This window comes from Dermacentor silvarum, chromosome 6 (genome assembly GCF_013339745.2).
Source record: "Dermacentor silvarum isolate Dsil-2018 chromosome 6, BIME_Dsil_1.4, whole genome shotgun sequence".
In the NCBI taxonomy this organism is placed as follows: Eukaryota; Metazoa; Arthropoda; class Arachnida; order Ixodida; family Ixodidae; genus Dermacentor; species Dermacentor silvarum.
Genome location: NC_051159.1, coordinates 136,742,579 through 136,769,774, shown reverse-complemented (window position 1 = coordinate 136,769,774; position 27,196 = coordinate 136,742,579). Strand labels below are relative to the sequence as shown.

The window sequence follows — 27,196 nt, the reverse complement described above, 5'->3', positions numbered from 1 at the left end:
ATCAAACGTACTCTGGCGAAGCCGCGCGGACCGTATCTTGAAAGCAATCTGCGAAGCGGACAGAGAGTATATCAACTGCTAATAGCTCCGCGCACTGTGTTTTTGCCACTTCGCGTTGAAGAGAGATGCGCGGGCCCATATCTTGAACGCGATCTGCGAAAGGGGCAGGGTACGGCGTGTGCCGAGACCTTCGTGAGTGCTGTGTTCTCACCACTTCGTTTGCGTTGAAGTGACAGGCAGCATGAAGGTAAAGTCGCTCGCATCTGCGGGCTCCCATCTTGTAAGCGATCGTTTTGACGGATTGACAGTTCTCGTTGGGCAAGCATATAGAAATGCTTGCACATTTAAAAGAAATACGAGTTGCAACACAACCTTCAAGTTCACCACAACGTCATGGATGTTTGATGTTGTCTGCTCATGCCTAATTCATTCATTGTTAAGTGGACTGCACTGTATTCTAAAGGAGCAAAAGACTGAACCTGGCAAGTTGCGAGAACATTTACTGTGTCACAACAGCCTAAATAACAAGAAAATTCTTTGAAATCCACGATGTCACACCATCACACTACCATGGAGGCGCTGGGGTGTTGGTGTGCAATTGAGAAATTGAAGCTTTTGCTGAGCCGTGCTCCCTCAAGGGCTGCAGAAGATAGCACCAACCTTTCCTTTTCTCATAACGAACCACTTCGTATTTCATATACATGCTTTTTGGTGCCCGATTTGGTAATAATGGTGGTTCTGCGGTCTCCAAGACCAATACTTCCTACTTCCTGTGGCAAATGACAAGCGTGAATGTTCGTAGTGCTAAACGCAATGCCTTCTCACCTGAAAGCCAGAAAGCGATCTCGATCGGCGAGATAAAGGATGTCGCCGCTCATTTTGGGATAGCACTGACAGCTCCCTCTCCATAATTGAAGTCGAAAGAAGCTACCGTCGATTCGCTGAAGAAAAGGGCAAATTCCCACCGAAAGAAGTGAAACTTAAGATACGCTTTTACCGCAAATGGAATGCAACGGAAAGTTGATGGCATGCTGGTTCATGTTAGGGAAAACGGGGTAAAGTTATATTCTTACACTTCTTCTGAGTGAGCAAGAATCGGTCGGTGACAGTACTTAGCAAAAAAGGTTGAATTTTAGTGTAGCGAAATTTCTATACAACGTAGTGCCCATTCACCAATTTCTTTATATCGAGGTTTAGCGATCTTCAGCCATTTAAGTTTGAACCAAGTGTTAAACATCTATTTACTCATTTCTTTCCTTAATTGGTTCAACTACGGTGCTGGCAGTTCTACAGCTAGCAGTGGAGTATATTTCTCTAGTGACGTGTATGAAAATTCATTCACCCGCCGTGATTGCTTAGTGGCTATGGTGTTGAGCTGCTAAGCACGAGGTCACTGATCGAATCCTGGCCATGGCAGCTGCATTTCGATGGGGGCGAAATGCAAGAACACCTGTGTACTTAGATTTAGGTGCGCGTTAAAGAACCCCAGGTCGTTGAAATTATTACAGAGTCGGCGTGCCTCATAGATTTTGGTACGTGAAACCCCATAATTTATTTTAACCTAAAATGAATTTTGACTGATACACGCTATGATAGCTGCCCCGTGCAATATCAAGGGGCATACAAGGAGATATAGAACTCCCCTGGTCGTTTTAATGTCTGCTGATGTCTCCTTCTGCCCATCACTAGAATCCCAAAATCCTTTATTACAAAGAAAGAAAAGTTCTCATTCTGCTGGGAGTATTTGAACTCAATCAACAGATTGGCAGACCAGGATTATACCTCTCAGCCACTCTGCTGATGGAGAATATTGATCCTGGAGAGCGAAATTTCACTAGCATTTGCCATGATTGTCCAATGCCCACTCAACATTGTGTACTGGACATAGCTGGCATATGTGCCTTCTTTGTGTTTTAGCACATAGTCTTCCCGGTTGTGGAGGTGGTTCTAAATTATCTTCATCTATATTTAATGACAATGAGTGCATTTGCCTTGTCTTCATGTTCTAGTGCTCTGCTTTTGGTAATTTTCATTGGATAGTGCTGACGTCCTTTTGTCTTCAAGGTTGGCGTAAGACCTATTAATGGGATAGCCCAGATATAAACTTTGGAAAAGCTGGACAAATCCAGCAGTAAGAAGCTAAAGTCTAGTTTTAGTAGAGGGGAGTGACTAAGTCTGGACAGGTAATGTAGGAAGAAGAGCCGAGTCTTTCGACTTCACCACCAGAATATGCAAATTCCACAAATGAATAAGACTCAACAATCTGTTACTAAGCACTTGATTATCACCTTTGGAACCAGCAACCTGCCTGAATACATCGGAACTGGATACTGTAAGATTTGCGTACGACCTTACATCCCAAATCCGTGCCGACGCTTCAAGTGTCAGCGGTTTCGACATGGGTCTCAAAAGCTGTTGAGGGTGCTCTACCTGTGCAAAATGTGCCTCAAATGACCACACCTCAGATGTCTGCACTTCTGCTACACGTTGTGTTAACTGTGATGGAGACCACCCAGCTTATTCGCGATCGTGTCCATCGTGGAAAAAAGAAAAGGAAGTCATCAAACTCAAGGTCAAATTGAACATCCCTTTCCGAGAAGCATGCAGACATTTTTCCATGACTCACAATTCATCCAAACCATCTGACGTTGATGTGATACGGTGGCGGGCAGCGTCACATTCTTCGGCGGCCGTCCGAGTCACATCTAGTGTGCCGGCAGTCAAACCGTCAGCCCCCTCGGTGGTAGGAGCCAGCACTGTTCCGCCACCCAGCAATATGACCCAGCAGTCCTCCGTGCCTGCGGGCTCTACGACACCTAGGGCCTCGGCTCGGACAGAGAAGCCCAAAACACCCGCAAGCGTACGCCGCGAGCAGGCATCCAGCGCCTCGGCAGAGTTGATGGATACATCACAAAGTCAACCGGCATCTTAGACGCCGAAGGATTGGCGCAGCTCGCAGTAGTGCGCCAAAAAAGACAAACCCCGCATCACAGGGCCCGGAAAGGGCCTTGTGGGCTAACATAGATTTCCCCTCCTAAACACACAGCACAAAACACTTTCACTATGGATACACAAATACTGTACCATACAAATACAAATGCCAGGGGTCTTCTCCAAAATCTCGATGACGTTAAAGAACTCCTACATAAACATAATCCAAAGTTGCTGTGTCAAGAGACACATCTGAAACGCACAAAAACTTTCTTCGTCAATACGTCATCTTCCAGAAAGACCGCGACGAGGCTCACGCCTCGTGCAGCGGTGTAGCAATCGTTGCAGACAAGTCTGTAGCTTGTCATCATGTAGCCTTACAAACGGTACCCCTTGAGGCAGTGTCAGTTAGGGGAGTTCTTTTCAATAAGTTGGTAACTGTTAGTTCCATATACAGGGTGTTCGGAATTGGGCTTCGGGGAATTTTTGAGGGTCGCCTGTGGCAGGTGGCATGGTCCTCGTCATTGAGCTGGGTTGTTCGAGGGGGTAGACATTGGTGGCACGAGGGGTCGAGGCGTGTATTCAACAGAGATTCACTGGTTAACTAAGATTTACTGGTTAACGTTGCGACACATATTGCAATTTACTAATTGTAGGTGGTGAACTTGTCAGGCATATCCACTTGGAAAGAATTTCCAGGACATTAGTAGCAAGAGAGGTCAGGGCACATCTTCAACTTATTAACAGGGATTCACAAATTAACTTCTTCATTGATTACATTGCGACACATATTGTAGTTTGCGAGTTGTGGCCGGTGAGCTTCTCGGACCTATCCGCTTGGAAAGGATTTCCAGAATGGCACCAGTTTGGAGATATGCGCCATCAATCTTGCCGGAAAAATGCACTCTTGTTCTACTTGCTTTTGTACCAAAATGCTGTTTTATACATTGAAGCACAAAAGTAACTGGAACGCCCATGTATTTTGTCCCACACTTTAGCAAATAATATCTCGAAGCTGGTGTCATCCTGGGGATTCATTTCGGGTGGATGCGTCTTGCAGGCTCACCGGCTAAAGTGTGTCGTGGAGTAATTGATTGGGGGGGCTCATTGGTCAATTTTTGTTGATGGATTGAATGTGTGTTTCGATTTCTCGTGCTGCTGGTATCTGCCTCTTCGAGTGGGCCGGCTTGGCAATGGAAATTGTGCTGCCTGCCAAAGGCGATTTTTGGAAGTTCCGTGGAGCTTGGTTTTGAACACCCGGTATATACCCCCCAAACTATCACCTCATAGAAACGGATTTCTATAACCTCATATATCAACATCCGGAACCCTACCTATGCATAGGTGATTTTAATGCTCACAACACGTTGTGGGGAGACTCGCGATGCGACGCGAGAGGTCGACTCATTGAAAATTCTCTTCTAACAGTGGCGTACCAACCATTTCTCCAGTAGGGGCAAACCGCAAAATAATCTGACCTCTCTCTCTCTCTCTATATATATATATATAGAGAGAGAGAGATTGCGAATTACTATTAAAGTAGGTGAAAGAGTCTGAAAATGTGTCTGTCAGTTATTTTTATATTTAACAGACATAGACCTATTTCTCAATCACACATAGGCAACCATCGCGGCCTGAAAAATTGTTTGCATTTGGATTTATTTATTGCAACTATATAAAATTTCAAGATGCAGGAACAAAAGGCAATAAGTGTCTCACAGAGGTCTCGGATCCCGCCCAGTAGCAGCAGTAGAGGACACATAAAAAATGTACATTTGCTACAAACAATATTAATAATTAAACATACTTGGTATTTAAGATTACAGCCTAAATGTATCGCTGGATTAGGTAATAGTATTGTCAAAGTTCTATGCAACAAAGTACAATAAACATAAATTACTTTCTATATTCACTAGAAAAAAAGGACAGCAGATGTTTGCGACAACTCGACTTCCAGCGAAGCTGTTTCTTTCGAACAGTTGCAATAAAACTTTAAATTTCTTGTAATTATATTGCATACATTAAAAAGTTGCTCGTATATGACTGTACCATTTGAAGCTTTGCCCGCAAGTAATCTCTTGGAGCACTTCTTGTCGGGAATTTTTTAAAAGCCAGTAATTCATCAACACACGTTACTTCGCCATAACATTTACCATGGTGCCCTCCCTCTCTCCCTCCCTGCCTCCTCCCCTCACCCTCCTTTTTCAATTTCCGCTAGATTTGATATTCGTAGAGTTCACTGATCTGCCAGAACTACGAGATAAATTCTTTCTTCGCAAAACCCATTCATAAAGCTCCGGATCACTTGCATGCATAATTTACTGCAAATGTCATAATTAGTCTCCTGTCTTTAAAGTTTACCTACATATTGTCCATAACGCGCTCTTTACTTTCGCCAAATATAAACAAAATGTCTTTCACCGAGGACATCGCTGAAACCAAGTCTGAACGTGTTTGGCGCCTGAAAATAGGGACAGAAAAAAGACGATTCAATAATTATGCGCAACGCTTCACGCTCGATCAGGAACGTAAAAATTTTGTCGCACATTGCAGTTACCGTGTCCCCACTCCCCTTTCCACAAAATATAAACCTGCTGTAACCTATAGCTGTAATCTATAGCTATGTTGGGATACTGAGAAGCATAGCATATGACACGCTTTAGCACTTGAATAAAAATTTTTTACGAAGGTTGTGTATGATCCAACCACATTTAACTTCGCACAGAGAGTTTCTATAGCATACCACCAATTTTGGCTAAATTTGGCCTTGGTGGCTTTTATAGTTCTGCCAGGGCAGCAGGTTCAATTCTTCCCTACTTGTTAGACACGCTCATAACATTCTAGAGTGCTTGAATGCATAATTTATTGCGAAAGCTCCAATTACTCATCTACTCTGAACTTCACCTACACATCACCAATTAACTTGTCCTTACAGTCACCAAATAAAACAAAGCTGCCTCCTTTAGTTCAGTGAGGACGCCAGGCGAACCGTTCTATTATATTATGCATGAAAAAGTAAAAATAAATAAAATATGAAGATTCAATAATTATTGGTAACCCTTCTAAATAAGCCAGAAACGTTAAAACTATGCGACAAATTGCACTTAAAAGTCTAGAATATCTGAAACTGAGAGTTCTCTTGGGACATTGGGAAACCTAGCAGCAGCGTGATACGTCCAAACAATTGGTGACATTTTTTTAAAACCTGTGTTTGATCAACACACATTTACCATCGCACATAAACTTGCCGTATTGTTTGCCTTATATTCGCAAAATTTGACCTCAGTTGTAGTTGTAATTATGCCAGTGCAGCCATCCAAGTTTTACACCGCTCGTAAAACAGACTAATAATGCAATGTACTGCTTGCATAAGTATTCTACTGGGAAATGCGCATTTAACCCGCACATTTCGAACATTGCTTACAGATTGCCCATACTATGCCTTGTTTAGCTCACAGCGAACACCGGAGAAGCAAACTAAGAATCTCGCATGATGCACAAAAACACATGGAAAAACGAAGGTTTAGTAATTATCTGCAACACTTGCATTAAAAGTAGGAAAGTGAATGTTTCGGAACGCATCGCGCTTAAAATTACCTCTATTTTCACGGAATTTCAACCGTCTTTCATGCCGTTGCTTTAGGAGTGTGGGAAACATTTAGATTAGCAGCAGTATGACTCCTTAGAATGCTCCAAATAAATAACTTTCTAAAAAGACTGTAATGAGCCTACACAGAATAAATATTTATCGCTCGTCACTCAGAACATTTCTTCATACTTCAAATAAATAAGCACACCATGCCCCGCATAGTTTACCGAGGATGCTGGGGAAAAAAAACTAAATGTCATGTATAACACATAAATATTTAGACAAAGAGACTATTCAGTAACTGTTTTCGGAGCACATAAGCAACCTACACAGTGGAAATTTTCGATACACGCCACCAAAAAGTGGCCCTCATTTTTTCGAAATATAATACATCTGCTGTTTTTGCTTCGGCCTGGACACAAGTAATAGTGTAGCTCTTATTTAGAAACAGCCTGAAAATGAAATCGACAAAGTCGAAAGTGACACAAGCCTTTAGAAAAAATTCAAGTCCGTGTTCTATTGGTATTTAAATGGCTCTGCACATTCGACCAAGATCACTTTCACGAACATATCTACAATAAGTCACGATTACACATTGAAACTCGGCAGCTATACCTGTAAAAGGCTTGATTAGTCTTTTTGATGTTGATTAAATACTGAGACTGCAACGCTATGTTGGCTGTCTTCGGACAGAGATTAAATAGTTCCAGCATTTGCAAATCCAATGATTCCATGCCGTAAACCACACCAGTCGGGTGCCGCTGATTATAATACATTATCCCGACTTCCCCCTCACCTGCAGGTTAAATAAGTTGATTATGTTTTTCAATACAGATATAGTGGTCTCAAAACACTCATGATGAAAATAGCGCAAGCTGACATTTGTTTGGGTGGGAACTGCCCAGCGCCATGCCTTCTCCGCAGCGCAAGCGTGTATGGAGAATCCCCCATGTCGTCCGCTACAGCGCGTCCCGAGGAGGCAAAAGAGACAATTCGCACTTTCCAAGCAGGTGATACGTAGTAAAGAAAACCATTACTCACATGGCCACTCTATTAAGAAGGAAAATTTAGCTTCAGCTGCAGTTTTGTTGGACTTTCCACCATGCAGACTTCAGGAACGTGCCCGCTTTCAAAAGTGGGGGGGCAAATGGCATACTTTGCCCCCCCACTTTTGACAGTGGGGGGGCAAGTGCTCCCCTTGCCCCCCCGGTAAATACGCCTATGTCTTCTAAGCTTTGGTGCCTGCCTGTTTATTAAGAAGGAGCCGACCTATTACAACGCCCAATACAATTCGTATTCATCGATAGATCTCACAATTGGATCTGTTTCTCTTCTGCCTGACCTTGAATGGAATGTCATTAACAATCCTTTTGGAAGTGAGCACTTCCCTGTAAGTTGAAACTTAATAACGCAGCATGATAACCCTCCCAATATTCCTCGATGGAAATTAGCATCGGCTGACCGGGAGCATTTTAAAGAATCGCCTTATTTACCACAAGATTTTATAAACAATTTTAGTGTCGACGATGCTGTCGCATATTTTGATGCTGCTGAAAAGTGTATCCCACAAACAAATGATGGTTCACTTAAAAGGTGAGGCAGAATAAGGTACGGGGCATATTGCGTAGACTGCCAAATGTAGAAACTCTCATTCAATTTACGTTAAATCACAGGGAAGGCAGACACGACGTCAGGCAAAGAGAGAAAGCTGGGTGAGGTTTCTCTCGGGTTTAAGTTCATTATCGCTGTTTAGCGCCTTGTCCATTCATGTCGAACCATTATGAACTGTGATCAAAGGACTCCGGCGGCGGCACGGACCGATCAAACGTACTCTGGCACGACCATGCGGACCGTATCTTGAAAGCAACCTGCGAAGCGGACAGAGAGTGCCAACTGCTGATAGCTCCACGTGCTGCGTTTTCGCCGCTTCGCACTGAAGAGAGACGCGTGGGCCCATATCTTGAAAGCGATCTACGAGAGGGGCAGGGTACGGTGTGTGCGGAGACCTTCGTGAGCACTGTGTTCTCGCCGTTCCGTTCACGTTGAAATGACAGGCAGACAGGTAAGAGGTAGCATACCACGTCCCGTGACCTGCAAGCATGTCGAGCTTACTTGCTCAGAGGAATGAACATTGAAGTTTATTGCACACCACTCGATGTGCTGACTATGCCAAGCATAGCCAACGAACCAGTGCAGCATAGTGCCATTATGCAGCCCACCAGCAGGTTCAGTCATTTATGCAGTGGCTTTCAAACTTTTCACGATACCTTGACAGAACATGGTTCATTGTACTATTTTCTGAAAACAGATTTATCCATCATTAGAATGTATTTGCCATCGTTTCTTCAAACAAAATGACAGAGATTACAAAGTTCACATCAAAGCAAGACCATTAAAGAAAAAAACATTTATTGGAAGGGACCGGTATCACATGCTTTCATCATCCCTGTGCATTTTGATATTTCCTCACATTGACATAATTGTATACAAGTAACAAGCACATGCATCTGACCAGGATCATTCAATACTGTTGACTGACTAAGAAGATGCACAGCCCGTCCCAAAGAATGACTGCAATGGCAATTCCTTTTTTAAGAACCCCGTTCACCAATGTGAGTATAGTGTGCTCTGCCAATACTATGAAAACTGATTAAGGCAAGTTATATGTCACATGTAGCACTGGCATTTCTGCTCCTGAATGTAATGAAAACTTTGTCTAGAAACTGTTCCACATTCACCAATTCACATTGCTTAATTAAAGGAAAACCTAACCTAGCCTACCTTACACCCTGAAAAAAATACTGTTTCTCCAAGCATAAAGATAGTGCATAATAAAATTAGATGTGGTTTCTTGGTTTAACCACGCACTCCCACTGCAAAGTGCTTCCTAATAATACCCATGTGAAGGGCAGCACCAAGATTGTGAATCACAATTCTATGTTGGGACAAACTATAGGCTTTACTGACCCACGTAAGGTGGATGCTGGTGTTGACATCACAGAACTACCAAGCACAGCAGGTACATATTCTAATTAAATCTTTGTTTTTGTTTTAGAAGTCTATGAACACATTTCGTTCCGCATAGGCATACACAATGTGCATCTTGCAAACTGACAGACCAAGAACTTCCTTGAACATTGCTCAGTTCTGAGAAGTTCTTCAGCTTCCCTCCCCTTTAAGCAACAATTACAAACACACAGCCTTCACATAGCAAAGACATGCAGTTAAATTAAGGGTTTTGATGTCCCAAAGCAAATTTCTGGCTGCTGTTCGACTGCACTACAGCTCGGCTCTTTTCAAGGGGAAAATATCAGCTGGTGATTTGGGCTGTCCAGCCAACCACAGGGTTCAGCTGCTACACCAGTGTTGTGAGACAAACATGACAGAATGATCATATCATAAAAAGTGTGTTGTGAGACAAACATGATAGAATGACCATACCTAACAAGCAGGCAGTTTGTGAAAGTTAATGCATTCTAATTGTTTCTAACACAGAGCACCCAAAAAGGACCTTCGAGAGAGGTGCAAGTACCTCCAGTGAAAGTTGGCTTGGAGTCTTTTTTTTTTTGTCGGCCTGATTATTTCGTGCGAAGCAGCAACAAAACAAGTCTTTAAAGCAGATTTCATGCTATGCAAGTACACGCACATTTTACAGTTCTGTGCTGTTCTCTATTGATAGGAACATTTAGAGGAACGTTGGGGCTTCAGGACGTGACGACGATGTAAGTACCTTCACTAAAAACATGGCAAAGTGAGGCCACTTTTTTTTTTAATCACATGAATTTTGAATAATTTAAGTTTGAATTATTGAGAGTTTACTGTACATTAACCTATGCTGCCTGGTGACAGGTGCAAGCCATGAAAAATGCACAGCTTTACGCGACAAATTTTTAGGCACCCGTTACCAACCAACCAAGGCCTACTTTCCACACATATGAAACTGATCTTAATGTGTGCACTGCAATGTAGAAAATGTCGTATATAAAGAGAACAGAACGAGTGTCTGGATAGTGCAGCATGTTCATATTCGATCAGTATCAAACGGTGTATGTAAAGGAATGTTTTACACTGCAACTAGTCTAGCAAGTAGACTACAGTCCCAAAAGAGCCTGGAGGAATAAATTTAATAATACAAAAAGCCTTGTCAGCAGCTGAATCTGCAGGGCTGTCCTCATCTATACGATTACAGCCAATGGCGAGGCACCAGCATAATGTAGAAAGTGTATTGTAGTGTACAAAGTACAAAGGCAATGGCTGATTCTCGGACGCCATTACGTAGAGATTTCTTTACAAATTGTTCCCACCATACATTAAGTTAGGACTTTCATTCTTTTCGTGCAAGTGTATTCCGACTTTGACATATTGGAGCACAAAAAGCACGTACGGCTTGAGAACTATGAGAAGAAACAGGTTAGTGAGAGGGAAAAGGTTTTCGTGCCCAATGCTAGAGTGCAAATTTTAAAGTTCAAACTTGCAGTTGAGATTGTCTATCATAGTACTACGATGTTTGTGTTCCACAACTGACTACCCAGAATGGTAGGCATTTACTATAAGCACAACACTACAAAGATGTTCTACTGTTTCACTGCTGGCAGGCAGGTGAAATTGAATTCAGTGCATGAACATCAGTAAGGAATGCTACAGCAAAGGTACCATGGGACTGTCTGTGTAGAATTACAACACCGCTGTGAAAAGGAGTTCCAGGGCAATCCCAAATTGTCTGCGACGATTCGTTCTCCTTCAGCAATAGAAATGAACTGTGGATAGCCAACTAAATGGAGGCAGTGAATCAGTGGGAGATACTCCCAAACAGCACCTGAGGGGAGTTGATGCGAGCAGAAATTTCCTGGCATTAAAACTTATTGCCAGTAGGGGTGTGTGAATAGCGATCTCTTAAGCCGAATCGTGCCAGAAGCAAATCGATTCGAATATTGAATACTTTTCAAATAATAATTAGCCATTATCACAATTAATGTCAAATGATGCTCGCATCCCAGTATTCTTAAAGTTCACATTCACACACCCATAATTGCCAGCTTGTGCCTTATTATGTGCATGCGACAGATTATCCAAACTAAAAGTGGATTTTCTTGCTACTTAATGCTTTTGCAGCACTTTCTAACACTCTGAGTATCATCTGCGTATTTGACCAGTGTAATTTATGATTAACAACTGCCTTACGCCAACACTGCACTCGTTATAACAATGCACAAGACACAATGTTACTATAATTCAGTCGAACCCCGATATAGTGAACACGGATATGACAAATTATTGGATGTAACGAAGTAAATCCCAAATGTTTACTGCCAATATTAGCATGCAATGAATATACACTTGTAACAAATATAGGTTATAACGAAGGTATTTTAATATTGGATGTGACTTCATTATAGCAAGGTTCGACTGCAGTGGGTTTTGCATTTGATGCAATCACTTGTAGGTACTTTTTTTTTTTTTTTGTACAAAGAGGAGTCACTTTTTTTACCCAGTATTGATGTTTGATGTTAAGCATAATTCAGAGTGAGAAAATCATGTCAAAGCTACGACACGAAAGATGGACACATGATGCCAGTGTTTGGCGTGAGCCCATATCACCAAAACATGCTGAAAGACTGCCCTCTCCCCACCCCCATCCCTTCATTGAATAAAAAAAAAAAAAAAAAACCCATAAGCAAAACTTGTTGCTTCAGATGCATTGAGAGGATAAAGAGTAGTGCATAATAACATTAGTCAAGCAACAGAGGTGACGATGAAAGTTAACACAATCAATGTAACAGAGGAGCATTTGGCGGCGTGAAAAGAGGAAGAGTGCTCACAAACTTGAGTGTATAAAACTGCTGTGTTTGCACACACCACTGAGTAGGAGAAAAAAAAAGACTTTGAGTATATGTGTATAGTATATGAAATCGCAGCTGTAAAGTATATTGTGCAACTTCAGCAGCACCACTCAACTTTGAAAAAAGAAGCATCAGGTAAAAAGTAAAAATTTCAGGCGCAGTAAAAGGCAGGAGCAGGACAGGGAACACATACAAAGAAATAGCAAATTTGAATAAACAGCATTCTGAATACATCACGTGATTGATGGTAGCCACGTATTTGCAAGCTTGCACTATCATGGACAAATAAAACGTGAACAAGTCAAGGTTAACTAAAACAGCTTCTTCCGTTTCTGGTTTTCACTACTTGAAGTGATGTCAGACTGATTTCAATTTGTGTGTTTAGTTCGGGACAGAATCTTTGGCTACCGAATATGCAGCGAAGTGAAATTGCAATTTTGTGTTCATTACCTGTGAGAGGTGTTCAATGTGTTAAACTTTGTTGTTAACGTTTTGTTTGTCCATGATAGGACTTTCGAACGGGAGCAATATGCTGCACCATAGCAGTTAGCAGGAAAATGTTGGCAACCTTGGCATCTTATTTTTGCTGGTAATGTCACACTAATCTGGGTACATTACAAGACAAAACAGCTTACTTGTCCTTTAGGCATAAAAATTCATCTCGAAAAAGTGCAGGCAATTTTTTGTGCACTGCCTTAAAGAAAAAGAAAGAGAGCAAAAGATGTGAATGGAACCAGCAGCAACAAAACAATGCAATTACAAAGTGACGAGATTAGCAGAATGAGATGAAAAAAACAACCTGGACGTCAATTATGCTGTACACATATGGAGTTATTTTTCGTAACTCTCAACGCACCCTGTTAAGGTTCCTTCAGCCTCTGAAAACCTAACAACATTTAGCTCAAGGCCACAGCACAAATACATTTTGTCCCAAATCAATACATCAGCACAACAAATGAGACCCTTTCATAACAGAGGCAATCACCCTTGAACAGGGAGAAAAATCAAGATGCAGAAAAAACAAGGAAAGAACATCACTTATACCTTAGTTATATGGGCACACTGGCTGCAGTTAAGTCAAGCCTTGCCCCCGTATTCAGAAATGTGCCTTAACTTGAAGCCACGACAACTTGGTCAAGTCTGGCTCAAGATAATGCCCGACGTGAATGCGCCCCAAGAAACGCAATGAGCGTCTCGGCCATGTTGACATCAGTCATTACATTGAGCCTGACTAGATTAAATCGAGTCGTGGCTTTGATATTTCTGAATATCGGGGGTTAGTTACGGCCCACAGCAGTTATACCCAGTTACATGAAAAACTTAATTGTGTTTGTATCATCAACTGCACTAAATGTGGTAAAAAATTCCCAGCAATTGTGAACAACTACACTAGGCTGTAATACTATAGTTTACTATACTGTAATACTATACTATACTCAGCTAAACTTCTGTTACCAACTGCAGCAGTTAAGTTCAGTTACATGGAAAACCTAATATACCTCGCATGGCTATACACAACTGCACTTATGTTTTCCATGTAACTCTGCATAACTGTTGTAGGCCACAACTTAGGTTCAGCTTAACCATACTTAATCGTGCATGTGTAACTAGAGTGCAACTCAGGCTCAAGTTAACTGCAATTAGTGTGCCAATGTGACTAGGGTACTACTATACAGAGGGAAAGAACATGTGGAAGACAAAGTGCACCTTCTCTTTGATTGCCGTTCACATAAGTGTTTATAAGACCGGGCACTTTTTGCATTCAGCGTGGCCAGAACAAGAGGTGTTTGTGTATATATGCCTGTGACCACACGTGCGGTGATGTGCGGTGTGCACGCCAGAGCCTCTGGGCGAGACGGACATGAAGAGCCTAGGAGCAGCAAGCCAGGCGCATCACATGATGCCAGCCCACAAAAAAACGTTGGTCACGCCAAAGTGTGGCAGTTGAAGACTGGATTCTGCAGCTGGCAGGCACCCTTTTTAGGCACTGATACGAGTCACTGCACTGTTCGCAGTCTACAGACATCATAGGAGAGTGCACGTGAACCGGGTCCTCTTTCGCACGGGTTCAGCAGTGTGTAGGTGAGGGCCTGTTGGCTTTGGCTGTGCCCGAGCCGCCTGGAAGAGAGGGCACAAATGAACATAAGCGTGTCTTCTTTTAAAAGCATCCCCTCTTATGTGGTTGCAAGTGCCATCCATAGAATCAAGATATCCGACGTTTGATTCCAGGCTTATCCACTGAAGCACAATTTCCACTGTTCAACTTTATTACACGCCGAGGGAAGAGTTGCTACATATCCTAGGCCACAAAAACTTTAGCATGACACATGATAAAGGAACACAAAAGGAAGACATCATCTTCCTTTCATGGAAGCTTTTGTGTCATAGATTGCTACCCAATGACTAAAGTGACGAAAGGTGTTTCATGAGGCTCTTCAAGAGCTTGTGAATCTGCTTGATGATGCTAACATAAGCATTTCATGCTTAAATCCCTCACCAGTTGTGCATTGCAATGCACAGCAAATGCATTTTAAGTTAACTATAGTATCTAGGTGTCAGTACATGGGCAAGCTCCCTTGCAGAGTACGGCCCTCGCAATTCTTTTTAAGATTGCAACTTTTCAACATCGCCAACAAACTACACTTAATGTTACACAATGCGACTCATCTAAGCAAATGTGGATGACGTATTATATGTAAGGCATGGTTGCAATCCACTCCTTAAATGCCATTCCAGCAGCTATGTTTTCTTTCATGTAAACTTGCAAGGCCTAACGTCACAGAGCGCTAACCGACAGAAATAAGTTGCGCAACGGAAAATTATAGCAAGGTGCTGCAGGAAATAATACCCACTCAGAAAAGGCACAACATTTTCTCATTCTGTATGCAAACATTTTCTACGGAAACCTGCACGAATTTTTAGACTGTGCTTAGAATCCTGCTAGTTCAACACGAGTCCATAAATCTACCTCAACTTGTAAAGGTGATACAAATGTACATACACACCTTCTGTCGACCAAACACTTATAAATACAACCTTTACTTATTTCAGTCTTGTTAGGAGAACCCCAATGGGTATCTATACATTTCTAGGTGAAAAAATATCAATAATTCAATACTGAAATTCTAAAGGTCACTAGACCTAAATGAGAAAAAAGTGGCTCAGCCAGGTAACATGCAAGTAGGCCATGCCATACATGCACAAGATAAATGTCTCCTTCGAAATATATGATTCGAGATGACACAACAGAGATGTGCATCATGCCAAATGCACATGCAAGGAAACTATACTAAGCACTCAACAGTACCTATAGCAGAATGTGTGTATACATAATGTAGGTGGCAATGAGCCCTGCTAGCAGATGTACGTGGGCACTAGTTTTGTCAAGCTTCTCCAGTGAAAACTTCACAAAGCGAAATGTTACTACAGTAGATGCATTGGCACTACTTACTAAATGCAATACTGTGATTCATCATTGCTAGAACTGCAGCAGGACACAGCCACAGCTTTCCTTTTTTTTTTTTTTTTGCATGCTGAGCATGCTTGTCACACTAGTCTGCAACACCACATTCACTGGTGGCAAATATGAAACAAGTGCTTCCATGTGTGACAAAAATGCCAAACTGACAGTGAGAACCTTGCTTGTCTAAAGCACCAAAAACTAGGCATAATTGTACGAAATGAGCTGCACTCATCCAAAATCCACAAGCAAAGCTTCTACAAAATGCAGAATAGGCTAAATAGCAGACCATAATTGAGTATTAAGCTCAAGGCAAATGCTTTGCCGCTATTACATGGAAACTCTGTTGGCCACAGAGATGGCTCAATAACTTTAAAGTAAGCAGTTGTGGTGACGCTGCCACCATCAACAGTATTTCTATTCCAAAGACCAACCAGGCACTGCAAACAGCTTGGTATTTATGAACACATAATTTTGCAATTTCCAGCAATTGCATACTGTTGGGGGATAAAAAAAAAAAAACTTGTCTTGAGAACTATTTGTACTGTTACACAAACGAAACTCAGGTGCTGGCTATCTATGAAGTGTGTACTCAAATTGTTCCAATATTTCAGTGGGGAATGAAATTGCAAAGTACTAAGTTCGCAACAAGGTTTCTCATGGTATTTTTTACAGATAAGGAAGCAAGAATTTTATTTCTTACTAACGTAGACTGTTAATGTTTTACTGATGTTTCCTGCACTACCTATGTCACGCAAATGAATTGTGAATGCTTTTTCAATTCAGAAAAGTAAATGACACTCCGATGTGAAACAATACCTTGCAACGATCCCTTTTTAAAATGCGGTACAGGCTAAAATTTGAAGACACCATGGGGTACACTACTGATTGATTGGAAGGGTCCTACAGTGGTGGGTCCTACAATGGCAGTCAACTAGACTACTTTCAAAGCGTAGGTGCCTTGCCAAATAATCTATCCGAAAAGCAGTCACTAAAATGGGGCCACTAAAGTTATCTAATGTACAATGAACACTCAACGAAAACACACACAACCAATCACAGCTTACACAGACATGCTTGGTTGCTGCGAGGACAAAATGTCAGTGAAACATTCCCCCCCCCCCCCCCCCATAGCATGTTCCTTTTTTTTTTTTTTTTTTCAGAGCTGAGAATAAATTGGCTAAAGCAAGAAAACTGTTGGACAGTTTTAGCATAGTGTTATGTCATACTATTGCCGATACCGGCTGCCATGCCTGCATGAAATTTGCCCCACTGCCACCACTATCCAAAGTTTACCAAATGGCTTCCACTAGTTACCATAATTGCACAACATGGCAGTGCCCAGGCTGCCTGCTTCAATTCTAATTTGCCCTCACTACCTGCTCTCCATCATAAAAGCAAAAAATAAGGTAAAAGCAGCATCTGCTTAGTCTCATCTAGGGCTGAGGATAAGTTATTAGGAATGTTTTATCATTATTATTGATATCAGCTGTTTGTATCAACACTGCTAGGCCTACGAGAACAAGAGAGAGCTGCTTAAAGGTCTTTCTTTCTACCTATCAGATGGCGCCACAGCATTTAATAAACATTGATTTGCTGATGATTTGTCTAGTTATGTATACGCCATGCTGGTAAACTTGAGAGACAGTAGTGTAAATATCGAGAGCCTTGTAAACTCGGCGCTTATGCTGTCATGGCTGCTAGTATCAGTATGGCAATGGTAGAGTGCTAATGCTATGCTGAAATACTGCATTGAAACTTCATGCCTGTGAGTTACTTTTCAACAGAGCTTCCTGGAGTGCAAGCATGCAGTAGCATGGTGTGTTTGAACTCAACGAAGCCTGCCAACCAACTTCATTGAAAATGAACTACAAATTATAATATTGAACCAATTAGCCTGATGCACAGGTTTAAACAAGTGGTATGATGTGCGGACTTACAATTCAGCACTTACAAAACTGTCCCAAAGTGACTAATCTTGAGTCATGAGAAAAAGGGTAAAGGCACTGCCACTCTGGGCTTCACTCATCCCTTCCGAGATAGAACAGGGATCAACTGGACAATAAATGTTGTCTTCAGTGTTATTAGACATAAATGATTTATCAGAAATTCCCTTACTGCCCACTCTGCCCACAGTTTGTGCGCTCAGGTGATGTAGAAAACTGCATTGATTTCATATTTTTTATAAACTGATTGTGAAACTACAAATAAGTCAACAGGACGTGTTGTTACATTCTACTTATTTGGCCTTGTACTCCGGTGATGGTTAATCTCCATTTGCTTCTGCAGGCGTGAGTGTTATGAGCATGGCCACTTACATTTCCATCTGTACACAGCCTATAACAATATAGGCGTGCACCTAAGCAGAGGAGACTGTAAATTCTTAGTTTAGCTAGTCAATGCAGTGGCAAAACCTGATACAGTTCTCATTCTCACTGGTGTTATGGAAGATTAGTTGGGATGAGTCCCAAGGTATAGTTATTTTACGACAAAAAGCTGCCACTGCCACACTCAGTGCCAACCTTGCTCATTTCCTGTCTCTCTTTCAAAAAAAAACCCCTGTCTCACCTCTCAACTTGCAAGATTTGGTGCAAGGCCCTTGCCTTCTTTACTGAAGGCAAAGGTGTGCAGTACGTTGCTCACCCCTCACTGCTCTGTGCTGCGTTACAGTGCATGAGGTAAAACCAAAAGTATCCCGGCAGAACTAACCTTGCGTTGATATCTTTGTAAGCGATAGCTTGTGCATTACGACAAGAGACGCGCTGTAGACTTCAGTGACAAATGCGTTCCCCAGCAAGCATGTGGACCTTGCAGAGAAAATGTTACTTTTATCCAGCATTAAAACGTGTGAAATCACAGGACACGTGTTTGACCTTGTAGAAACATGCCACAGTATGATGAAAGACAAGCAGCAAATTTCGGGGACTAACGCGACCCGTAACTTCTTTCTTCCTTGTCAGCTAGAAGGTGCACTTACTCACATTGTATAAGTGAATTGTTGCTCTGCGACGCGTCTAACGCAATAAGTGCCTCAAGCGTTGACTAGCATGAGATTATTACACCTTTTCAGGCTTGCAACCCCGGGCTAATGGTTAGAGCATTGGTATTCTGTGTTGGGGGACCAAGGTACGAAAAAAAAAAAGAAAATTATAATATGTGGCTGCACATGCCAAAGACATGATCTTATTATAAGGCACGCCGTAGAAGGGGACTGTGGATTAATCTTGACCACTGGAGGTTCTTTAACATGCACCCAATGCACAGTAAACTGGCGTTTTTGCATTTCATCCCCATAAAAATGCTGGCCGCAGCTGCCAGGAATTGATGCTGCGACATCGTGCTTTGCAGCACAACACCATAGCCACTAAGCCACCATGGTGGGCCAGGGTTCAAAACCGACCATCGAAAATTTTTATTTATTAAATTGTTTCTAGTGACAACTAGGGACATCTAGTGTCCCAAGTTGGCTGCAGATGGTCAGAAACATACAAACCTCGAAGTGGGCAGAAAAAGCCAAAGAAAGGTATCGCTTGAAAAACAAGGAGGAATTAGTTAAAGGAGCCCTGCCAAGAGCTTTTCTTCAAAACTCAGAACACACTGGAATAAGTATTACGCCTTACAATGAATACATTCCCACCAAAATGTTTGAAAAGGGATCAATTAATAATAAAAATATAAATAGCAAAATGTTTACTTTCCCCATACCTCGACACAAATTTCCCTGTCAGTCGGGGCAGTGCCGATAGCAATGCCCTGTTGCTCCTTTCTTTTTTTTATTCATATTCCCCCCCCCCCCCCACAATGCACTTATATTAACCCTTCGAAGTTGGTATCTGACAAAAGCGCCGAAGAGGAGTGGTGACAGGACGGGCGGGACGTGCAAACAGCCGCCGCTTCCCTATTTGCTAAAACATTGCATGTGCGAGCGCTCACTCGGGAGTAACTCATGATTGTGAGCAACCGCCCGAAACCTTGCATCTATGGGCTGTCACAGGTTGGGAATAATAGAGAGGACCTTGAAAGCCACAGGAGAGCAGCTGTATTTTATGTGAGATTGTGGACTCCCTGCTGCATGCTCATGACAGCATTGCCTATAGATTGCGAACTGAAAGCAGCACAGATTGCTGAAAGCAGTGCATATCTCCCTGAATTTCTTTTAAATTGTCAGTGACACCGCATAAGACACCTACCTACTGCTGTTGCTGCTCTAATTGCCATCTATTCTACTTAAAAGCTATGCAACATGCTTCCGTGCTCTTATCTTGGCTACGACAGAAAGAGCAAGGACCACAAAGCAAAGGGTATTACTAAATAAACATGCTTCACATTGTTGCTACCAGCTAGTATTCATGCTGCGCACGGCAAGGTAGACAACTGTTGCACAACAGGCTGTTAGTCCTGATGCTCACTCGTGTGAGAGGACTATTTACCTTATGCGCTCCCATCATGGAACCCAGCTAGGGTTGAAATGCGGCAGAAGAGAAAAGGAGGTAATGGACGATTTTGAATGACAAAGTGAACAGGGATATTGACAGAGAACAAATAGGTTTTACCAAAAGTCACAGAGCGGGGATAGGAGAGCACAAACATGGTGGCTACTTCTTCCACCTTGCTGCAATGCATAAACGTATATAAAAGGTATGCATTAGGCCTAGCAATAGATTATAGTCCTCAGAATCCGCAGTGTTGTTCAGCATTAAGACATGACCTAGTCTACTAAGAAGAAAGCCAGCAAAAACAGACAAGGAGTACATAGGATGACAGGATGCCAAATCTCCCACATCTTTTGTAAACTTTAAGGATTTGGAATTGTTTTACGATTTTACGAATGATGCACCACGTTTTAAGAAAAAACGCTGCTCGCAAAAAAAGTTTCACTCGTCGGTATCCGAACCTCCCTATGGAAGTTTTCTGGCAGCGAAAGGGTGCAAGAAAGGTGCTTGCTTCGAGCAAGTTGATACAGACAAGTTCCTGAAGCACATGAAATATCCAACAGCAATGTCGCTGAAACTGGACTTACTGTGATATAAAAAACAATGAGCTGCTTGTTAGTCTCTGCTGTTCAAATTGGCTGCCACTACTTGTGTGCTACGTCTAAAGTTGCATAAGTATCACACTCAAGGCAAGCGCTACATGAATAAGTGCTACCAACGAGAAGTGTGTGCAACACGCAGGGGATTGTGCTGACGTGCCCAGTAGCAATCCTACACAGTCCTTGTCTGTCACGCATGAGTATTTTTCGCTCGTTCTATCACAGTAGATCACGCACATACTTTCCCAGCACTTGGGCCTGTTGCAATGACCTAATTGCTGAGAAAATCATAACAGCAAACAGGAAACTGTATGAGGAAAGACATCACTCATTTAATTCTGCCGCTCATTCGGTCACTGTGCCAGTGATCTCAGTCTTCATGCTTTTCTGGGTGGTACTCAGAACTCAGTGGACACATCCGAGCGCACAACACTCAAGCAGACGGCAGTGTCAATAGGTAATATTAATGACTAGCAGAAAAATCTAATAAAGTAAATCACACTTATCACTACTTCGGAATTATTAATCAAACTTGTACACACTACAGAAAAAAGTAACACATTACAATTACTTCTTTCAACAAATTATTTTGATTACAGTTAGCAATTACTGCCGCACGACGGTAATTCAGCAATTACTAAAAAAAAATTCAGAGCCCCTCCCCTGTGGAGAAAATGGAGGTAAGCGAAGCTTGTGGCAGGATGATGCTGTCGCAGGCGCTCCGCTTCGTTTGCCCTAAACTCAGGGTCGGCGGCTCTTTGCTGACGTTTGGCCTCAACATCGCACTCCTGCAACTCGGGGTCCATGGCTTTTCACTGACGTTTCGCCTGGGCTTCGAAAGCCCTCCCGCTAAAACCAGACAACGAGCTTCGCTTACCCCCATTTTCTCGACAGGAGAATGGCTGGTGATTTTCTCTTTGGGTCCCACGTGTGACAAGGGTAGTTCAAGGGCGCGTTACAGGTCCCCGAGCTCACAGGGGTATGTGCCACTGAGCTTGGACCCTTTCTGCACTATCACCAGGATCGGCCCACTTTTCAGCATGACACCACCACCACCGCCGAAACTTGTGAGCCTATAAAGCTTCGCTTAAAAGTAACCGATTACTTTAACATTACTTTCCTCCCTACTTTTATTAGCATCGCAAAAAAAAAAACAGTAAATAGAACGAGCTGGCCTAGCTCTTTCAATACACCCTCTGCAGCCCTTCAAGCTTTGTTTAACTTCACTAAGAATTGCTTTTCAAAATTTTATTGAGTAAACTTCCCTCGTTTGCTTGCAATGACATCTGCGGCAACACTGAAAACTCTCTCGATGTGTGCGGTGGAGAGAAGGGCTGTGTTGTAATGCACGAAAACCTTGCTGAAAAGATTGTGGTTACTCAATGAAGCAATTGATGCCTGGTTCTGTGTCCTCTATGAAGCACAGTGCTTCATTGTAGCTGGGGCTTGGGGAAGTTGCTCCTGGTAGAGCCAGTGAAAAGCTAAAAAAATCGTCCATAGGTGATTCCCTGGCAGCAACGTCTCAAATGGCAATCGCTACCAAGAAACGGAAGCTCCACTTCAATTTTTTGGCCAACATCTGGTGCACCTCCTCCTAGCGCTCTTCACTCGTTTGCCATTTAGACTTAGATGACTAATTGTAACGTATGCCAGTAAACGTTCACGTTCCTTGAAAAGGTAATTTAATATAAAGCTACATATTATTCAGCCCTAGAAATGTGCTGTTTCTGTGCTACAATCGCAAAAAGGTATATTTGAGTTATGAACATATCAAACAAATAGAAACATATGCATTTAACGGCCAAAATCATCCGTCTCTATTGGAGCGGTCACAGACTGCACTACATGAAAAAGAATTGAGCAGCAGCTCTTACTGCCTATGAAGGCTGCCTAAACGCTCTTCCAGGAGAGAGAGAGAGAAGCTCAGGCGTCAGACTTCCAAGAGAGGTATGCAAATATGCAAGCCTGCCATGTTTTGGTGATCGAAGCGTACCTGAACGACACTGATTGTGGGAAGGAGGTAACCCATGAACATGTTTTTATGCCTTTGGAGATTGTAGTTCCCACCAAGTTTAAGTACTTAATGCTACATCCCCTGTTATTTCTTGTTTCGTCAGAAATGTAGCTGGCTACATGTAATTGGTTACTGAAAAAAAGTATTTGAATTACAGTGAGCGTTACTGAGTAAACAACATAATTGTTAAATTACAAGGTTACCAAATAATGTAACTGCTTATATTTGTTACATACAAGTCTGTTATTAATAAAACCCAAAGCATGAGTGGCAATTGGTTCGGTAGTTTTAGTGCTGGTGCCAATACTGTCCCCTGTTTACATCATTTGCCTGTTTACAAAAGCTCAGTTGATGACATAATTGACATTCTGGAGATCTTGGAGTACTAATACAAACACAATGTATTGAATTGATGATTCAGTGTCACATGACCAAACGGCACTGAATAATGCTGCAAGTAGCTCGCACATCACGAAATTCTGTGCTGGTGAGTCAGGCAGCGCCTCGATTGTGGATTGAATAGGTGATCAGCTCTGTTGAGCGAATCTGTCTTATGTGCGAAGCAACATGGAAATGTGCGATAAGGCTCGGGATTGGCAAGATGAACTACTTAGTGGCAAATTGGATATATTTATAGCTTTTCGATTGGAAGAATAATAGCTCCTCAACTAGCTGGGCACTCTCTTTGGCTACTTTTGACAGCAGTATATTAGGTATCACCACAGTGCCATAAAGCTGCAAATTATGTTGAATTTTACATTTAACAGTCCATTCGTTACTCCATAAACACGACTTGCGCTACACTACACATCTGCTAAATTGTGAAAATCGAGCATCTGTTGAAATCGGAAAGTTTCTCACGGTGCACTGCTTCATGGAAGCATCTACTGAGAGGGGAACCTATCTGCTTTCTTTTAAATTCCCTGTAAGCAAGATATTTTTGTGAACATAATCAAACCAAACTACTTAGTTCAACTTTCAATTATCAAGGTAATGCTTTACTGCCAATTGGTCTAATTCAACCTGTGTGGGCTATTTATCACAAGATGTAGTCATTCAGAGTGCAGCTATTTCCATAGCTACATTTCATTATTTTCTTCACTATTTTGTTATTTCTTGCCAAGGCTGGCTAAACTTTGGCAAATATGTGATACTATGTGGGTAATATTTTAGTTTGCAACCCGGCTGCAGCAAGCACACTGCATGGTTTGTCAGTGGCTTTTAGTGGTGTTTGTGGTACACACTAAAGCACTGCATGGGCAGATTTTTTCAGCCCGGGCCCGTTTTTACATCGGGCTGTCCGCCCGAGCACAACCAAAATTTTTATGGTGAGACCCGGGCCCGAAATAATCTACGTTACCCCCCCGGCCCATCACCCCTTTACCTTAGGCCCGAGCCCGGCTCGAAACTGGCCCGAAAAAGACACGATTTTCAGTGTCTAGACGCGCGAGGATAATTCGCTACACGTTACATGCACACCACCAGAAAGTCCGAGCCTGGCCCAGGCCCATGTCAAAAAACTCGAGCCGGGCCCAGGCCCGGGTCAAAAAGCACATGCCGTGCCCGAGCCTGTGACAAAGCCTGACAGTAATCAGCTAAAGGCTGATTACTGACAGGCTTTGTCAAAGTGGTGGCATTTTGAAACTTTTGGTGAAATCTGTACAGTACCACAGGTCAGCTAAGCAAATACTCTCCTAAATATGACAGTGCTCTGTGAAGTAAAAGTTCACAGAAGAATATTCTGGATGCTGTTATGTCAGAGTGGGCAAACCCATGTTCTGTAGTTACATAAGCATGGAACGAAAGATTTCAATCTGGCAAGCAGTTCCGAGTAACCACTGTTTCATATCTAGGAAAGGAATGAAGGGGTCCCAATAAAAGTGGGCACCTTTCATGAAAGGTGTGGAATGTGTCCAAGGGCCGTATTCTCAGATGATCACTTCTGCATGAGTTCGCACCAGACGCATCGGCATTTATTCTACTAAAAAAAATTAAGATTCTACTGATCAAAACGACCCCAACAATTTCCCAATCTCAAGGAGGAGGGGCATTCTTACCACCTGTCGCTCCATTTTCTCCTTGATGTCTCTCGCAAGTGTGTAGAAGGCCTCCTCCACGTTTATTGATGACACAGCACTGGTCTCCATGAACTTGATGTTGTGCTCTATTGCCAACTGAAAGCAAGAGCAAAATGCAATGGCCCCTTGTAACAAACTAACAAGAGGCAATGGAAGAGTTTCACAGACATAAAAATCTCAGTCATACTTTCTTTGTTGTGACAATGTGCTTGCATTCGCTAATTGCAGGTCATGATGAACAATAAGCCAGTAGCAAAATGTTTTAGATGGTGATTTCAGTTTTTGAAACTTCCCAATTCATAGCCATCTCACAGGGGTACTTTTGAGTGTGCATGAGCCAATGACGACTATATGCCCAGTACACACTGAGCATTGCTACACAGTTTTCAAGCATGCTTGATATCGAACCTGCTGTACTCAATTATGCCTTGTGCTTTCATTTCCCAGGAAAAGTTTAATGCAGAGTGGCTGCAATGAGGACTATAAAGCCCATGTGAAGGAGCGTTAGTGGCAGCAGCAGAACATTCATGGCGTGTGAGCCGTAAGCAACTGCGACCCATGTGCAGGTCAGAATGTGTGCAGGATGCCTTTGGACCACTTGGAAAAACGTGCAGTGATATGTCCTCACTGCTTAGAATCACGTGATCAAAACTACACCTGTCACAAGTGCCATTCAGGGCGTCACAAAAGTCATACCAATATGCTGGGGAAGTTTGAAAATGACCGTGCTCACCAATTTGCAGTTACACTTAAACCTTGCTTGTGTCCTGCGTGTCTCTATACATCTTTGTTTAGTTTCTGCAGCGCCATTACACAAGAATGAACCCAAACCAACTAGCCCAACTTTCAGTCCTTCGGAAAAATCACAGGCTGTAATTTCGGTGTCATTACCTCTTCTAATAAAAAAAGAGAGTTAACCATCACATTACCTTTTCTCCACGTTCTTTCGAAACTTGTCTGAGTTCGTTCATGTCGCACTTGTTTCCAAGAATCATCTTCTCAACGTCTGCCGCCGCATGCTGCATGAATGAGCGAACAAACGAAATCACATTTAAACGAAGAGGCTCTGCCTAAATAGGAATAGTTGCGTGACAGAAACATTCGGTAGAAGAGGTGCAGACTTCAAATAACGTGCCTCGTCTGTGTTCCTGATCCACGTCTTTATGTTTTCGAATGTGGCTTCCTTTGTGACATCGTAAACGAGCATGATTCCCTGCATGCGGCGGAAATAAAAAAAGTTTAGCACACAAACGTGAAACATAACAATGTTATCGCAATGCTCACCATTGCCCCCCTGTAGTAGGCAGTCGTTATCGTGCGGAAGCGCTCCTGCCCAGCCGTGTCCCTAAAGAACACAAGACAAACACGCGGATTGTCAGAGGCTACTGAAAAGCGGTGGCTCAGAAGCGAGGAGATGCAGTTACCATATTTGTAGCTTGATTTTCTTCCCGTCGATTTCGATAATCCGTATCTTAAAATCGATTCCTGCAATCGTAACCAGGGCGCACACGTTAGCAGGACGTAATAAACAAAAACTGGTTTTTCAGTGTCACAAATTTGACGTCAACCAACGCCACATCGCTCATCCTGACTATATAAACACCACGGCCTTGAATCAGCTTCTTCTTTCAGTTGTTTTTGTGTCATGCCCCGATCTTAACAACGCGAACTATGAGCTGATTTCTTGAACGACAAAGTCTATATGTCGTGCCATAAGCATTCGGTAACGGTATTAGTGGTCGCCACGAAAACCACTGCGTGCCATCGCGTACGCATAAAATGCAGCAGCTGTTACGGCTTAACTATGTATCGCAAAGTGATTATACACCTCCAGTATCAATATTTAAGAACTGTTTAATGCCTTAATATGAATATTTATGCTGGAAGCGACGAAAGCCGCAAGCATAGAGGACGAACTAGTGAGCTACACATCTCGAGCATTTGACCTAAGATGAATGGGTAAGTGACAGGTTACCTATTGTCGATATGAAGCTTCCGTCGAACTTGTTGTCGGAAAACCTGAACAAAATAGACGTTTTACCGACTCCGGAATCTCCTATGAGAAGCAATTTAAACAAAAAATCGTATGATTTCGCCATGTCAAGCAACTAAACCGGAAAAGAAGAGAAGCTTGTCGTCACTTCCGAGAATGCCAATGTAACAAACATCGTAAAAAAAAAAAAAAGGTCTAAATATTGACTTTTTTTTTTTTACGCTAAAAGCATTAACACTGCAAATAATGCCTATATTTT

General features: G+C 42.4%; 1 protein-coding gene across 3 annotated transcripts; it reads right to left on the bottom strand.

Moving 5' to 3' along the window:
• Positions 1-8,912: 8,912 nt before the first annotated feature.
• Positions 8,913-27,077, bottom strand: LOC119456078 (ras-related protein Rab-8A-like). Of its 3 annotated transcripts, XM_037717677.2 has the most exons (8): positions 26,920-27,077; positions 26,369-26,429; positions 26,229-26,289; positions 26,080-26,157; positions 25,874-25,963; positions 24,924-25,040; positions 20,251-20,277; positions 8,913-14,478 (listed from the first exon to the last, which is right to left on the bottom strand). In XM_037717677.2, the coding sequence occupies exons 1-8, from the start codon at positions 27,041-27,043 to the stop codon at positions 14,386-14,388; spliced, it is 651 nt and encodes a 216-aa protein (XP_037573605.1). In that variant the 5' UTR covers positions 27,044-27,077; the 3' UTR covers positions 8,913-14,385. The 3 variants fall into 3 exon arrangements, with proteins under 3 accessions (XP_037573605.1, XP_037573608.1, XP_037573609.1); XM_037717680.2 differs by lacking the exon at positions 20,251-20,277; XM_037717681.2 differs by lacking the exon at positions 20,251-20,277 and having other exon boundaries at positions 24,927-25,040.
• Positions 27,078-27,196: the final 119 nt, after the last annotated feature.

Coding starts and splice junctions, on each gene's coding strand:
- LOC119456078 (XM_037717677.2), bottom strand. CDS start 27,043: ATGGCGAAATCATACGATTTTTTGTTTAAATTGCTTCTCATAGGAGAT. Junction 26,430..26,919: donor AAGCTTCATATCGACAATAG/GTAACCTGTCAC, acceptor TTACGATTGCAG/GAATCGATTTTAAGATACGG. Junction 26,158..26,228: donor CCTACTACAGGGGGGCAATG/GTGAGCATTGCG, acceptor CGCCGCATGCAG/GGAATCATGCTCGTTTACGA.